Consider the following 15,821-nt stretch of genomic DNA (forward strand, 5'->3'; position numbering starts at 1 on the left):
TTCGTTCATTGTGTACTTCTTTATTATCTATTACAAAAACTCCACTGGGACTCAGGTACTGCCTTTCATAGGACAGAAGCCCTGTTTTGAGATTTTTATCATCAACATGCATTTGCAGGGTGGTCTGTAGTTTAGAAAGTGTTTTCATGAACACTGACGTTTTACTGATGGAAGGAGATATAGTGTTTTTATAGGGGGAACTGAGGCTTGCGGGGGCGGGTGGAGAGGACTTGCCCAGACTCACTGGGCACACCGTGCCAGCACACTGCTGAGTCAGGACCCATGGTCTGACTTCAGAATCTGTTGGGGAAGCTGGGAGATGAGGCGGGGTGCTGTTCCCAGGACCTGGCTCTGTGGTGGTCACTGCCCAGCCCAGGGGCTGGACCTTGGCTGCACATCAGAGTCCTCTGGGCTTCCCAGTCTTTCAGAATGGCCTGGTATCATCATGGTTTCAAGCTTCACAGGTGGTCCCCATGACAGTGGTGGGGCACTCATCACTGCTGGGACCCACCTGTACTCTAAAGGGGCTGGGCTGGGCAGACACCTGGAGCAGGGCCAGTAGAGCTGAATCCCTGAGAGTCTGTGTATAGCTAGTGAGGAGGTGTGGGGCATGGCCAGGGAAAGCTCTAGAACACTCAGGGCAAGACTGTTAGAATTTTGACTGGTTTTGCTCAGTTTTTGAGACCTTGAACAATGAGTTTTTTTTCGCTTTGGTCCTAATTCTGGTATGTCTTAGAATCCTGGGTACTTTACATTTTCTCAGTGAGAATAACATTAGATGATGTCACAGCTTCCCTCTGTGTCAGAGTCATTCTGAGAGTAAAGCTCTGAGTCTAAAAACGCAGGTAAAATTGGGTCAGCAAGGGGTGCCTGGGTGCCTGGGTGGCTCAGTCAGTTAAGCGGCTGCCTTCAGATCACGATCCCAGTGTCCTGGGATTGAGTCCTGCATGGGGCTCCTTCCTCAGTGGGGAGCCTGCTTCTCCCTCTCCCTCTGCCTGCTGCTCTGCTTACTTGTGTTCTCTGTCTTTGTCAAATAAATAAATACAATCTTAAAAAAATTGGGGTGGCAGTATGAGACTTCACGTCATCGCTGGTTGACGTCCGCCACCGATGGTAAGTTACACCATCTCCATGTGGGTGTTTTGTTTCATCTGTTTGAATCCTACCAAATGGCTCTCTGGCCAGTCCCCTCCCAGGCCGGGCTTTGCTGTGCTCGGTCTAGAGTGAAGTCTTTCATGGGGTGGGGGTGAGGGGCAGAGTTAGGCTGCTAGAACAAGCAGCATGCCCACAGGACCTGCTCTCCAGGCAGCTGTAGCCAGACGTCTGCAGTAGTGTGGTTGGCAGATGTGTCTGGAGGACAAGGGCCCATGAGCTCTTGGCTTCCAGAAATCAGAGTAGCTTCACGCGGGCTCACTGGCTCAGCCCCTTTCCTTCTGGGGCCGCTGCGGCTGGTGTAAGCGTTATTTAAAGTCAAGCATTGTCTTCTGTGAGGTATAGTACATAAAGCAGATTGGGGATAATAAAACAGCTGACGTATTAGAGAGTTCAAGTCGCCTAGAGTTCAGGCCCTAAGGTCCTCATGTAGAGAAGGTTTGCAGAAGCCTGAGATTGGGGGACCCACAGTCAACTGGCTTTTGCCAGAGCTGGTCTGTCTTAGTTCTAAGACTTCTGTTTACTTTATAGGAAGAGATTTTAAATACCTGGCCCCAAATGATGTTTCGAAAATTGTGGGCATAGGTTAGCGTTGAAACCTGAGAGTTTGGAGATTCAGATTTGAGGCTTCCTTCTCTGTCCCCAGACGTAAGGTCAGCCCTGGCTCCTGGCTGGGCAGAAGGAGGTTCAAATGCAACTCAGCTCGGAGCAGAGGTACTGTGAGGCTGCTCCCCCACACCTGTGTGTGCATTCTCATTTCTGACCATGAGGCCAGGTGGGCCCACAGGCCGGGAAGCCTAAGTAATAATTTTCAGGAGAGGCCTGGCCTTCATGTGCTCTGGGCCATATTTAGATGTTCATGAGGACCAACTGGGAGTTCGCATGGGTTCCTACCTTCATTTGCTGCAACATCCTGCCCCTTCAGCTGTGTCCCGAGGCCCATCTGAGTCTGAAGCTCTTGACTCCTGGTGTTCCTGCACCTTGTTTATGTATGGTGTCAACAACACTGGGTGGACTTATTTATCTTGATGGAAGGGTGGCCTTCAGAATCATCAAATAAATTGTCTTGTGGCATAGTTGCTATCACTGTCCCTGAATTAAATGACCAGAAGGAGGCGAGCCAGCAAAAATGAGTGAGGATTTGGAAATTAAAGCTCTCCCCTCACTGAAGGAAGCCAAAGGGTAATTCATTTTGGTTGTACACGGTGATCAAGTTTACAACTGCATACCAAATTGTCATACATATTTAATGCAGATTTTGTTTCCTATGAATTATCAAGTCCATCAAGAACTTGGGTGTATGACTCTTGGTCAGAAGAAAGCCCAGCTAGAGGGTGAGTGCCCTCCAAAGTGGGGTGCTACCTGCCCTGCCAGTTCATGATGTGGACACAGGCCTCTGGTCTTCAGTATAGTTTAGCTGGCAGTGAAAGGCCAGAGAAGCCTCCAAGGGGCTTTTTGGAAGTCACTTAAGACTCATCAGACCACTCAGTGAGAGGGACCCCTCACAACGTTCACCTCACCTTCCTGACCCTTTAACAGGTTAAAGCAACAGGTGTTGCTTTGAGATGGTCAGTTCTTTATTCATATTTATTCATAGTTTTATTCATGCACAAAATGTCAAGATGCACAATAGCTGACTTGTCCCCCTGCCCAAGGCTGTAACCATTATTTGGTCAAAGGGACGATCTTTGGGCTTTCATTGCTGGATGTGGGACCACCAGGTAATCAAGTGGGAGGGGACGGAGGGGGCTCACTCAGGGGTCCAGAACCTGAATAATTACCATCAGAGCATCGGTAAAATTAGTTAGATTAGAAGAAAATGAGAAATACATACTCTAACCACAGGCAGTATCATTCTTCCACCCTGGCTACTCTGTGATGAGCCCACAGGCACTTCCGTTTTGGCTCACTGGTGAGCCACTACGTCGGAAGGTCCCAGGGCCTGTGACAGCCAGGGCGGGGCTGTGACCACGTGCAGTAAAGAGCAGGAGTGCAGTGTTGCTGAGAGGCTGAAGTCAGCGACAGCGGAGAACGGGCACCTCGAACCTCTGGAGCCAGGGGATGACCCAAACTTCCGTGTAGCAACTGAAAGTCTGAAACAAAGAAGGGCACACTGAGACCCCCCCCCTCCCGTCCCAGAGCCTGCACCCCAGACAGGCTCCGTAGCGGTGAGGTTCCCTGCAGCAGTGGGCGGTGCGTGCGCATCTTCCTTAGGACTTTTTCCCCCTGCCCCAAGTTTTTATTTTGAAAAATTTCACATCTACAGAATTGAGAGATTCAAGAATATATACTTTTCACTTTCTTTTGCAAATTAATTAGATGTCACATTTGCTCTCTCCTGCATGTGTATGTGTGTATATGATTTCTGAACTGTTTGAAAGCTCCTTTTGTTCTAACCTCCCCTGCCCCAAGCCCAGGGTGTTTATTTCCTGGAGCTGTGCTCCTCAGGGGAGTGGTTTGAGGTGCTCTCTTGCGAGCCCTGCGTCTGTGTTCTCCCAGGTCTCTGGGTACTGCACGGATGCTGGGACTGAGATTTGGAACCTTGCAGGCAGAGAGGTGATGAAGGGGATGGTTCCCAAAGCCCTGGGGAGTGGGCGAGGGCTGGGACAGCAGTGAGTAGGTGTGAGGAGGTGAGACCCCTTCGTTTTTACCCTTTTTAAGGTATGGTTGGTCTGGAAGTGACAGTTGTCTAGAATAGGGTGCTGGGTCTTCTTGCAAGAAGTTCTGCCAATCTTCATGTGCAGCATGTACTTCAGGCCCTTCACGATCTACGGGAAAGAGGGGCCGGGTCAGTGTTATTCTGTCCAGGACAGAAGGGTGGCTGCTCCTTCACCAGCAGGAGGCGGCATGGAGACCAGGGGGAAGGATGCCCAGATTCGCTCCCGGAAAGGGGCTGAGCATCTGGGACCCATCAGAGAACTCCGGTGTGGGGGCTGGGGGCGGGGGGAAGCTGCCGCTTGTACCCAGGCCGCTCCCTTCCTTTCTTACCCACTCATATCATTCCTGCTCATGGTGCCAGTTCTCGGTCCCCAGGTGAGACTGGGGCTCTGGGTCTGTCCGAGGACATTTCCTTCCTGCCCAGAACTCTGCGCCTCACCTCCATGCCCAACACCCACCTGCGGCCTGTGCTGACCCGCCCTGCATGCCAACAGTGGTTGCTTTTCCCCCCAGTTTCAAAATAGACCTTTTTCACGCGAATGCAGCAGCAACCGGTTCCTTCTCACTTGCAGTCTCTCAATGAAGCCTCATTGAAGTGAGGTGAAGTAAAGTCATCCCCAGTGTCATCTATCCCCTCCCAGAGGCCCTTGAGCACTGGCAGGAGCACCAGGAACTTGCCGTGTTTCGCTGGAGGCGAAAGCCTGGCTTGGGAAGACCCCACGGCCCCTGGGGCGGAGTCCCCAGAGAGATGACCCTTGGGCTATTTCCATGGGAAATAGGCTTTTAAAGCCCACCCGACACCAGCTTGCCTTTCTGCCACATGCTTTCTAATCATAAAAATATGCTGTTCTTAAAAAAGTTTGCAATTTTCGAAAAGAATAAGGATTATAAGAATTTCCAACAATCCTGTGACACGGGTAATCATTACCAGTATGCGTAAAAACTGTTAGCGTCCGAGTGGGACCACCTCACCATCTTCCCCTGGGGTTTGTGTGTGGGGAAGGAGCAGTGGTTTGGACAAAGCTCTCCGAGTGACACGGCCCAGATGGAGAACGGCAAGAGGTCCCTTGGGGCTGCGGTGCGGGCAAGGGGCGGGGTGGGGCGAGGCAGGGCGGGGGCTCTGATGGGCCGTCTAGTGGTTCCTGCAGGCTGGCCTTCTGCTTCTGCCAGCGGATGGCCTTCATGCCCGGCTGCAGTGGCCTGTTCCACCCCTGCCCTCCTGGGTTCCGCTCCAGATGTGCTGTCGGCCCCTGCCTGGTGGCTGCACCCAGGAGGAGCTTGCTTTCACAGGAGGTGGCTCAGGGCTTTCTTGCTGTGCCCTGGGTGCCTCTGGCTGTGGCTGCTCGTGGGCTGCCTGTGGCGCTGCTGTCAGCCTCCCGGCTGGGGGTCACACTCTAGATGGATGGGCACTAGCTGGTCAGCCCCTGGTAAGACAGAAGCCACTGCAGCCTGGCCACTTAGGGGTGTCCCCAACCCTCACCTGGACCAGGGCTTTGCTGATGTGGGACTCCTTGAACAAGAAGATGTCATTTGTACAGTTGTTGAACTTTTCAACGCAGTGTCTGGCTGCTTGGAGGACTCCTGGGTCGTGGGGGTTTATTGTTTTGGGAAATCCTGGCTTCACATCTGGGTTAAGGGTCTGGGAACAAAAATCTGAAACAGAGAAGCACAGAACCAGACAAGAACATTGCTGTGAGCAGGGTCCTTGGGCCCAGTGTTGCACCTCACACCTCGGTTCTGCGGTCTGCTCCCAGTGTGGCCCCTGGCCGTCTACCTACCCTCTCAACCAGCCACCCCACACCCCACAGAGCATTTGTTGTGCTTCTTGCGGTTTCTCCCTCAGAGCTGAGGACCAGGCACGGTGGATGGTACTGTGAGGAATGGAAGGTAGTCCTGGCCCGCGGCACCTGCCTGCACAGGCTTTCTCGGAACCCAGGGTGGTTTCTAGCATGTGTTAAAGAAAACCTGACCGTGTCTTCAGGGGGCAGAGCCTCTGGATAGGACGCAGCCCCGGAGGGTAGAAGGTGCCTCAGTTGGCCTTTGAGGCCACCGCCATCTGGACCCAGCCCCTCAGTGTGTCCCCAACAAGTGGACCATGGAGAAGTGCCCGAAGGCATGTCCTGCCTTCTCACTTGCTCGGACGCTGCTGCTGTCCTCTCCCTCAGTGATTCTTGTCGGAATCCACCCAGCTTCCAGGCCCTGGGTTGGCCCATCCGCACCCGATGCCCCTCATGTGCTGCCTCCTGCCATGCCCTTCTGGGTACAAGTCCGAGGACAGGGGTCAGGCCTGCAGAGCTGGCACCTGGTGGAGGGAGGACGACTGGCTTTCTTTCATCCTTCCATGCTCTTCCTATTCTGAGGCGGCCCATATTTGGATTAAAGATGGGGTAAGCAACGGGAGGGGCTTCTCCCCTGGCACTTGGGTCCCCCAGTGTCTGACAGAACCAGGGACCCCCATGCCGCTCCTCTCCTTTCCACGTCCGCTGGTCCCAGGCCCCACAGAAGCATTGCCCGGCCACGCCCCGAGGACCCTTGCTGAAGAAGGACCTGACTTCATTCCTTCGTCTGGCTCGCTCACTGGCCCCTCTGGAGCCCTCCTCATCCTGCAGGCTCTGGGGGTACAGAAGCTTATGTTCACTGCAGTTCACATCCCGTCAATAAACAGGCAAGACCAACATCAGAGCAGCAGGTGAAGCAAGGCAGGAGCTGTGCAGGGGTCTGTCCACAGCAGATGCAGCAGCAGGCTGTGCCATCTGCACAAACCTGGATGGAGGCGCCGAGAGCAAGTGAGAGGGGCCGGAGGGCAGAAGTGTTTGATAGCTCACGGCCCCAGCATGGCCGAAGCAAGGAGGGCATGTGGGGAAGGGCTGAGAGGCAAGGCCGGGCCCGGCACAGGTGTGTGCTCATTTGGGTCACAAACTTTGGATTTTATTATAAAGAAAAGAGCAACATAAAAAGCCCCACAGGCTCCGTATGGCAACAAGTGAGTGGTGGCCTTTTCTGGTTGGTGGCTCATGATGAATTTAGGTTTCTGTCCATTTCTACAGTGGACAACTAACATCTAAAAATAAAAAGTTGGGGCGCCTGGATGGCTTAATTATGTGTCTGACTTCAGCTCAGGTCATGATCTCAGGGTCCTGGGACTGAGTCCTGCATTGGGCTCCCCACTCAGTGGGGAGTCTGCTTCTCTCGCTCCCTCTGCCCCTTCCCTGCTTGTGCTCTCTCTCTCTCTCAAATAAATAAAGTCTTAAAAAAAGAAAAAGTTTTGGGTGCCTGGGTGGCTCAGTTGGTTAAGCGACTGCCTTCGGCTCAGGTCATGATCCTGGAGTCTCAGGATCCCATCAGGCTCCCTGCTCAGCAGGGAGTCTGCTTCTCCCTCTGATCCTCCTCCCTCTCATGCTCTCTCATTCTTTCTCTCTCAAATAAATAAATAAAAAATCTTTAAAAAAAATGAAGTTTTGGGGGAAAAATCTAAACTGGGAGGGAGGGGGGAGAAGGGGAAGAGGGTTTTTAGATTTGTAAACTGCTTCTCTTTAGGAAGACGTTCTCCCAGATTTTCCTGAAATGTTAGCCTGCTAGAGATGATTCAGAGCTGAGCTGTTTTAGTTCATTAACTAAATTAAACAGAGTGTGAAGTTCAGCTCCTCAGTGGCATGGCCCCGTTTCAGGTGCTCAGTAGCCCCACGTGGTCGTGGCGGTGGGTGCCAATAGGGACACCGTGTCCTTGCAGAGGACCCCAGGGGACTGCACTGCCCTGAGACTTCACTCGCTTCCCTCTACTGTGACCTCAGGGAGCACCTGTGGCGCAGGCATCTGTGTTCAGTCTGGGGAGACTGAGTTTAGCACGAGGCAGAGGTGCTGAGGCAGCAGGAAGTGGAGACTCGGGGTGTGTGGGTAGCAGCAGTGGTAACCAAGCTTCCGGGCTGAGCATGTAAGGTGGGAAGATGGGTACTGACCTGTGCCCACCTCCTGAGTGCCAAACTCCAGCTCAGACCCGAGACATCCAAGTATATTTGGGTGGTAAAAGATAACGGTGACAATGCATGCAGGCTTTGCTGGAGTCAAGATACCATCTGGTCCCCCCGTGAAGAAATCTCAACTTTAGGGGAGGAAGCTGGGAGCATGAATTCAACAGAGTATGGGAGCTTTAATAGAAGCTGCACTGGGATATCCCACTGAGGACAAGGAGTCCCCCACGCATGGAGACTGACTGAAGGGGGCTGAGGGAAATACCCACTACCTTGTATGCGGGGTCGGGTTAGATAGGGCCAGTGGGCTGGCTAGGCTGGGGAACTGCCTTGGGTGCTGCGCGCCTGCTATGGCCTCTTGTGTACGTGAGACCCCTGCCGAGTGCGAGACCCAGGACGGGGTTGGGGGGCATCTGGCTGGGTGGTCTCCCCTCCCCTGTGTGTGGTGCAGCGGAAGGAGCCCTGAGAGTGGGGAGAGAAGGCATGAGTCTCTGTGCATTCTGTGACCTTGGGGCGGGGGGGGCAGCATCTTGCGGTCTGGGGAGGGCCAGCACGGCCTGACCAAGCAGGGCCTCACCTGGCAAATGGGTCTCCCCCAGCTGGTTCCTTGGGCCCAAAGCTGAAGCGTCAAGACTAAGCTCATGATTTCCTCTGCAAGGCTCCCTAAGCTTTAGCAGCCCCATGGACCTGGCCCCCTGGCCCCGATGAAAGCAACATACCGCTGGGACCCTTCCCAGCACAGGATTATGGCCATCTGCCGGTCCGAGTCTCCCTCCGAGCTCTGTCCCCGACCGGCACTGGGATTCTCCTTTGCAAGAATCCAGCCCTCCTAGGACAGTCTTTTTGCTTAAAGCCTCCAAAGATAGAAATAAGGAAAGCTGCTTGCGTTCCTGGAGTGCCAGCAGCTGGGCTGGTGGGGCTGGGTCGGCCCTGGAACCCGCATTTCCCCAAGCTGCCCACGTGGCTGTGACTCAGGCGGTGGTGCTGGGGGGCCTCGTGGGCTCTGCACACAAACACCCTAACGCGAGGGGGCGGGGCTGGGCCGGGCCGAGGGCCGTCCCCCGAGCACCTAAGCTTGTGCGCCACACGAAGTCAAGGGTGATTTGTAGTTTAAACCAAAAACCACTGGGGCAAACAACTGCAAGCTTAATTTCTGCTCCTCACTGTAGTCTAGCTGGCAGAGGAAGAGGAAGGCACCGAAGCTCCTGCCATCGGAGAGGAGAGGGTCCCCCCTTTCCCCACTGTGGATCAATATGGCTTCTATTCTTTGCTTTGCATAAATTACATTTATTGCTTTTTCTGGTTATAATCCTACCTATTTGGGGTAGGAAATTTGAAAAATACAGAAAAGTATAACAAAAAAATTAGTTATCACTCTTAGTATCTCAAATTAGAAATCACTCTTAGTAACCAGTGTTAATGGTTTTTTAAATAAAATGTATTAAATGCAATTTAGCTTAAATTGAACAGAATTAAAAATGAAGTGAAAGAGGGGTGTCTGCGTGGCTTAGTTGGTTAAACATCTGACTCTTAGTTTCAGCTCAGGCCATGATCTCAGGGTCATGAGATCGAGCCCCGAGTTGGGCTCTGTGCAGAGGGGGGATTCTGCTTGAGATTCTCTTCCTCTTCCTCACCTTCCCGCCCCCTCCCCCCGCTCTCTTTCTCTAAAAAAAAAAAAAAATGGAAGTGGAAGTAGGTGAGGCTGAACCTCAGATGCGTTGTTCTTTTGGAACACATGATGTCAGTTCCTAAGCGATTTTGGTAATGTTACAAAAAGTTTAGGGAAAATACTGAAGTTGGTTTATTTTTATCTAACTACATGTTTTCCTAAAATGTAGGCTTCAAGTCAGTAAATCTTCATCAGTGCAGTTGTCTAAACAAACAATAAAAGCTCCGTTTTTAATTAAAAAAAAGGTTGAAAGTCAAATCTATTCTTAGGATTCTTTAAGAGAAATCTAAGGCTTCTCATGGAGAATAAACATCCCAAAGAGGGCCTCTCCTTCAGGGAAGAATGGAAGCCACCAGGCGGGTGCTGAGCAGATGGTGACAGTGCAGGCTTGGTGGCCCGGGGCCCTGGCCAGGGGGGCGGGTCAGTCCCTCCCCCACTAAAGGGGGCCTGGGCTGTCCTCAGGGACGGGGGTTCTGGGGTGTGTGCTGTGCAGCCAAAGTCTGGGGAGCAGGAAAGTTAGAGCTCTTCCTTTCTTGTTACCACCCTGCGGGCAGCGTGTAGATCCCCATTCTACAGGAGAGAGACTGAGGCCCCAGAGGAGTGCAGGGTGGGTTTAAACCAGGTTCAACTAATCATAAAGCCCTGTAATGAGAAGATGGGCCACTGCAAGCTTGGCTGGGGGCAGGGGAGGGGGCAGAGTGTGACATGGCAACCCCATGGAGCTTCCCAGGAGAGATAACAGGTTGAGAAAGAAGGACTTTTGGGTTGCAACGGAACATAAAAGGGCTGAGGACACTGATGTGGCAATTTCCTAAGTCCTGAAGGGCTTAGGGAGGGAAGATGCCATGGGGCTCCGCATTTAGGTCAGTGCAGTTTAGTGTCTGGGCACGGGGAGGTCATGTGCCCAGAGGGCACCAGCATCAGGGGCCCCGTTGCCCCCCACTCCCTCCCAGGAAGGCACTGGAATCTGTTCTCAGGGGAGGGAAGGAAAAGGCTGTGGGAGCCATGGAGGCAGAGTCAGGGCTGGGCTGAGTTCCCGTCTGTTCAGCCACCAGGGGTAGGGGTCTGGGGCCTGCCTGGGGGGCAAGAGAAGCACCCCTCCTCCTTTAACCCCTCAGCTGGTGGAGGGGCCCCCTACCCTCACTCTGGCCCCTGGGCGGTCTCAGGTGGGGCTGCACGTGACAACCACAGGGATAGGACACCCTTCCTCCTCTCCCCCCAACCCTCATTCTTAGCTCTCATGCTGAGGACACCCTTTCCCGGCCTCCTCTTGTCGGGATACCGCTGTCTTCCTGTGCCCCCCACTTAGTACCCATCCCACGGGGACAAGTCAGGGGAAGAAGCTGCATGCTCAGAACAGAGACGCACACTCCTTCTCAAAACCTTAGTGAAGGGTCCCCTTAGAGATGTGGAGCCTGCCGTCACAACTGCACTGGGATTTAATTACTGACACTCACTGTCAACTGTTTTGCCAAGTTCCTTCCGCTTGCCTCCGTTTCCTCACGGAACAGAGCAGGGACGGGAACAGGACTGCATGGGGAGTTCAGAGACAGGTGGCGCTGGATGACCGTTCGTGTCCTCACGGGCCATGCCCACGTCAAAGCCACGTGCCCCTCCCCTGTCGGACCTGCTGTCTGCCCCTGTGCGCCAGCTGGCAAGTCCAGAGCCCACACTCACATGCAGAGAGTGGGGTACCACAGACTCCCCAAACCCACTAGCTGTGGAACCTGCAGCCTCCCTAAGCCGGGGCTCATCAGCCAGGAGATGCGTAAAGAACTTGAGCACCCTTGGGCCTTGAAGAGGCCTGACTGCGGCGGCCCATGGAAAGCATTCTCACTGGGCCTGGGGTGCTTGGCAGCCACCTGCCCACATCCCTGCTCCGAGTCTGTGCCACACCGGTAGCCTTCCCAGCCCACCCCACTGCCCCTCCGAAGCAATCTCTTCTGGTGCTTCCTTCATTTGACAGATGAGGACCCGAGCAAGGGCCTCAGAAAGAGGGGCTTGGAGGCACCTCTGTCTGGTGGCTGAACAGACGGGAACTCAGCCCAGCCCCGACTCTGCCTCCATGGCTCCCACAGCCTTTTCCTTCCCTCCCCTGAGAACAGATTCCAGTGCCTTCCTGGGAGGGAGTGGGGGGCAACAGGGCCCCTGATGCTGGTGCCCTCTGGGCACATGACCTCCCCGTGCCCAGACACTAAACTGCACTGACCTAAATGCAGAGCCGCATGGCATCTTCCCTCCCTAAGCCCTTCAGGACTTAGGAAATTGCCACATCAGTGTCCTCAGCCCTTTTATGTTCCGTTGCAACCCAAAAGTCCTTCTTTCTCAACCTGTTATCTCTCCTGGGAAGCTCCACGAGGTTGCCATGTCACACTCTGCCCCCCTCCCCTGCCCCCAGCCAAGCTTGCAGTGGCCCACCTCTAAGTCTCCCCCAGCAGCCGTGGCCTGTGAGTCCAGTGATGGGAGGGCATGGCCTGCTGCTCTGTGCTCTGGCCGGGACAGGTGCTCACTGGCTGTGTAAGTTGGGCAAGTAACCCAATCTCCTGCCTCAGTTTCTGGAGCACAGCGGCGGCGCCCTCCCTCCCCTTCTCCCCCAGTGCTGGCCTGGCAGGAAGGGTCTGATCCTTAGGCTCCCGGGGGGCCAAGTTCACAGGACAGCAAGCGGCAGGCAGGAAAGGCAGGCATCACATGGAAACTGCTTAACCTCCACCGGGCATCCCAGAGCTTGGTACCTGCAGGGACTACGGGGGAGCCTCCCTTGGGCCCACAGTTATCAGTCCCTGGACGGGGAGGGGGCGGAGACAGAGGGCGCTTCTCTCTCCCAACAGGCAGGCCCCAGACCCCCTACCCCTGAACCCCGCAAAGGCCGCTGCAGCTGGGATGGGAGCCGCCTGCCCCTGCCGCCGCGCGGTCCCCCGGGGCTGCCAAGCCAGCAGTGTGCCTTGGGGACCCGGGCGGGAAGCTCAGGGCGCGCCCGCCACCGACGGGCAATCAGGGGACCTCGCCTCGGAGAGCGGCCAGAGCTCCGGAGCCCCGCAGCCCCGTCATGAAGCGGCCCAGGGCAGACCCTGCTCTTACCTCGCGAAGGGCCCCCGGTGGTGCTCAGGACCAGGCAGCAGAAGGCGAGCAGCACCCCGACCCGCCGCATGGCTGCCTGCGCGGAGGGCAGCGTGTGTTGGGGCAGCCGGGCCGGGGCCGAGGGCAGTGCTGGGGAGCTGAGAGGGGGGGCCCCGCCCCGCAAACCGCCCCCGGGCGGGGGTGGGGGCTGCCTGCCTCGGGTGGGGGTGCGGGGGGCGGTGATGGTTTCTTGCTGAATCATTTTGACCAGAAGCTTCTCACCTGAATACTTATGGGCTACAAAGTAAACCGCTTCCTTTATAAAAGTTTCCAAACAGAGATCATTTGCAAGGGGAGGAGGCAGAAATAAGAGCTGTAACAAAACCTTTGCGATTTTCTACTCTCGAAATATACATGGAAGAGACATCGCGTTAAAAAAATTAGCAGGGAGGCGCCTGTGTGGTTCAATCGGGTAAGAGTCTGCCTTCCTGTTGTGATGAGCATTGGGTGTTATACTTAACTAATGAATCCTTAAGCACTACATAAAAAAACTAATTATGTACTATACAGTGGCTAGCTGAACAACAACAACAACAACAATAAGAGCCTGCCTTCGGCTGGTGTCATGGTCCCCCATCCTGGGATGGGCTTGCATAGGGCTCCCTGCTCAGCCGGAAGTCGGCTTCTCCTTCTCCCTCTGCCCCTCTCCCCGCTTGTGCTCCCTGTCTCGCTCACTCTCTCAAGTAAGTAAGTAAATAAATAAGTAAATAAAATCTTTAAAAAAAAATCAGCAGGGATTTTCGAAAGCAGAATCATCTGGGTTTCCTTTTCCAAAGGACACACTTCTCAGGCCCATGATTCCAGCGTTCTGAGTGGCCCCCTGCAGGAGACTGTCCTCTGTTTGTGTGAGTGGGCATCTCCCCTTAGGAAGTGGGCAGGAAAATCGGGTGCAGACTGAAATTTCAGAGAATGGACATCGCCAGGAAACATGCTCTCTCTGGGTGATTTCTGCACCTGGAAATTGGCAGACAGCAGTGTTTGCTGATCTCTTCCCAACTTTGGCTCCACACTGGCAAAGGTGAAGAAAGAACAGGGGTGTTCCAGAACAGACAGCGACCCAGAGGTTTGCTTCCCTTTACATGCCCAGCCCAGCGGTTAGAGTGGGGTCTCTGGAGCTCATGGCTTGAATTTGTTTGAATTCGGCTCTGCCTTTTAACACCTGGGTGACCTTGGGTGAGGGATAGGCCTCTCTGTGCTTCAGTTTCCCCCTCATGGTTGTGGCGAGGTTTGGGGACTTCCTCAGTGTACATCCTCAGGGCTGGGATAGAGCATATTGTATGGTCTTAGCTGCAGGGGCCCCTCCCCACCCCCGACTTCAGGACTACCCTGGCAGGAGGAAGGAGACGCCTGAGCCTTACCCAGAAGGGTCCTGCTGGGGCATAGTGGCTTTTGGGTAGGGAGATCTGGGTTTGTGTGACTCAGACAAGCCATGTAAACTCTTGGGACCTCCCAGGTTCCTGGCTACTCAGAGATTTGTCATGAGAACTGTAATTAGCAAAGCATGTTTGGTACAGCGCATAGCTGGTAGCATTCAATAAGTAGGGGGCTGCTGTATGCGCCCCCACGTTCTGCTGGGTCTGCTGTGTCGGTCCTGGCCACTCACCCTCTGGTTGTCAGTGGCCACGACACAAGGGCCCCAGGGTGGCATCTCCTCGCCAGGCTCTGTGCCCTGTCCACACGTGCCACGTTCAGTGTTCATCCCCAGCAGGGGACTGGGCTAGAGGAGAGGCGGTGTCGTGGCATTGGTGTCTTTGCTCAACTCTAGTGGCAGGTTACCACGACTGCTTATTGTTAGTATTGTGGGTTATTCTCCCTTTCAGAAGCACGGGGGGAAGCTCAGAGTGGTTTGGAGACTTGCTCTGTTTACTGCATCTTCTCTGGGCCTCGGCCCTGTTGTCTGTGAATGTGGGTGATGGTCACCAGCCTGGTGCCTCAGGCAAAGCACAAGGGGGCCCTGTTAAATCACAAAGTGCCACAGCAGGAAGGAGCTGTTTTACAGCAGCATCGTTTCAGGGTCCTCTGGGGGAAAATTGTGTGTGTGTATTTGTGCATGTGTGTAAATGTGTATGTCTGCATCTATTCACTGTGTGTATGTGTGTGTGTCCATGAGCCTGCCTTTGTTTCAGTTTTTGCATATGTTGGAGTAGGAATGCACATAAGTGTGTTCTGACTGTGCACAAAAGGAGAGTATGTAGTGTGCTTATGTGCATTTGTGTATAAGTCTGCTTGAGTGTGTGCTTGTGTGTATATGTTGTGATGGTTCATTTTATGTGTCGACTGGGTCACAGATATTGGCCCAGATATTTAGTTAAACATTATTTCTGCGTGTGCCTCTGAGGGTGTTTCTGGATGTGATTAGCTTTTGAACCGGTAGACTGAATAATTGCCCTCCACACTGTGGTGGGCCTTGTCTAAACAGTTGAAGGCTTGAGTAGGAAGGAAGGCTGAAGAAGAAAGAATTTTCTATTTGTGTGATTGTCTTCAAACTGGGGCATTAGTCTTCTCCTGTCTTAGGACTTAGATTTCGACTGGAACTTATACCACCAGCTTTTCTGGGTCTGCATTTTCCAGCCTCCATAATCATATGGGCCAATTCCTTATAATAAATCTCTTTACACACATGGACACACCCCCCATCCCCACACACACCCTATCGGTTCTCTTTCTCTGGAGAACCCTGACTGATCCATTTGTGTACATGTCTGTGCCTACAGATGTCTGTGTCTGTGAGTAAGTGTGTATCATTTGTATGCCTGTGTCTCTGTGCTTATGTGTCTGTATGTTCATATGTGTGTGTGTCCATGTGTGTTTCTGTGAGTCTGGACGAAAGGCTTTTGTACATACGTGTCTCTGTGTGCACGTGCTTGTGTGTGGGTGTGTGTGTGTTACCTGCACTATTTCTGTCCCATCCAAGGCCTGCCAGGACTGATGCAGGGGTGATCATTCATCCGTCCTTCCGCTCCTTGCTGCTGGAAGTGCGGTCCCTGGAACTGGAGTCCCTGGGAACTTGAGGGAAATGCAGATGCTCAGGCCCCACCCCAGACCTTCTGAATCGGATTCCCTGTGAGTGGGGCCCAGGATTCTGTTTTCACAAGCTCTCAAGGAGAATTTTTGGCCCCTAAAGTCTGGAAAGCACTGATTGAACCCATTTTGTCCCACCTCCTGTCTTCTTGTCTCAGTGGCACACATGACATTGTCTGGCCTCCATATGACATCCACTGCTGGCCTTGACCATGCATCATCCCGCCATGTGAAGA

The 15,821-nt window shown here is 53.8% G+C and overlaps 1 protein-coding gene across 2 annotated transcripts; it reads right to left on the minus strand.

Annotated features, from left to right (window-relative positions):
• Nucleotides 1-140: 140 nt before the first annotated feature.
• On the minus strand, nucleotides 141-12,799 carry CST7 (cystatin F). Of its 2 annotated transcripts, XM_027621628.2 has the most exons (4): nucleotides 12,526-12,798; nucleotides 5,291-5,463; nucleotides 3,804-3,920; nucleotides 141-3,245 (listed from the first exon to the last, which is right to left on the minus strand). In XM_027621628.2, exons 1-4 carry the CDS (start codon nucleotides 12,764-12,766, stop codon nucleotides 3,168-3,170), a joined length of 609 nt encoding a protein of 202 aa, XP_027477429.1. In that variant the 5' UTR covers nucleotides 12,767-12,798; the 3' UTR covers nucleotides 141-3,167. The 2 variants fall into 2 exon arrangements, with proteins under 2 accessions (XP_027477429.1, XP_027477428.1); XM_027621627.1 differs by lacking the exon at nucleotides 141-3,245 and having other exon boundaries at nucleotides 3,307-3,920; nucleotides 12,526-12,799.
• Nucleotides 12,800-15,821: the final 3,022 nt, after the last annotated feature.

The sequence above is a fragment of the Zalophus californianus genome, chromosome 8, assembly GCF_009762305.2.
Source record: "Zalophus californianus isolate mZalCal1 chromosome 8, mZalCal1.pri.v2, whole genome shotgun sequence".
NCBI classification, from domain to species: Eukaryota; Metazoa; Chordata; class Mammalia; order Carnivora; family Otariidae; genus Zalophus; species Zalophus californianus.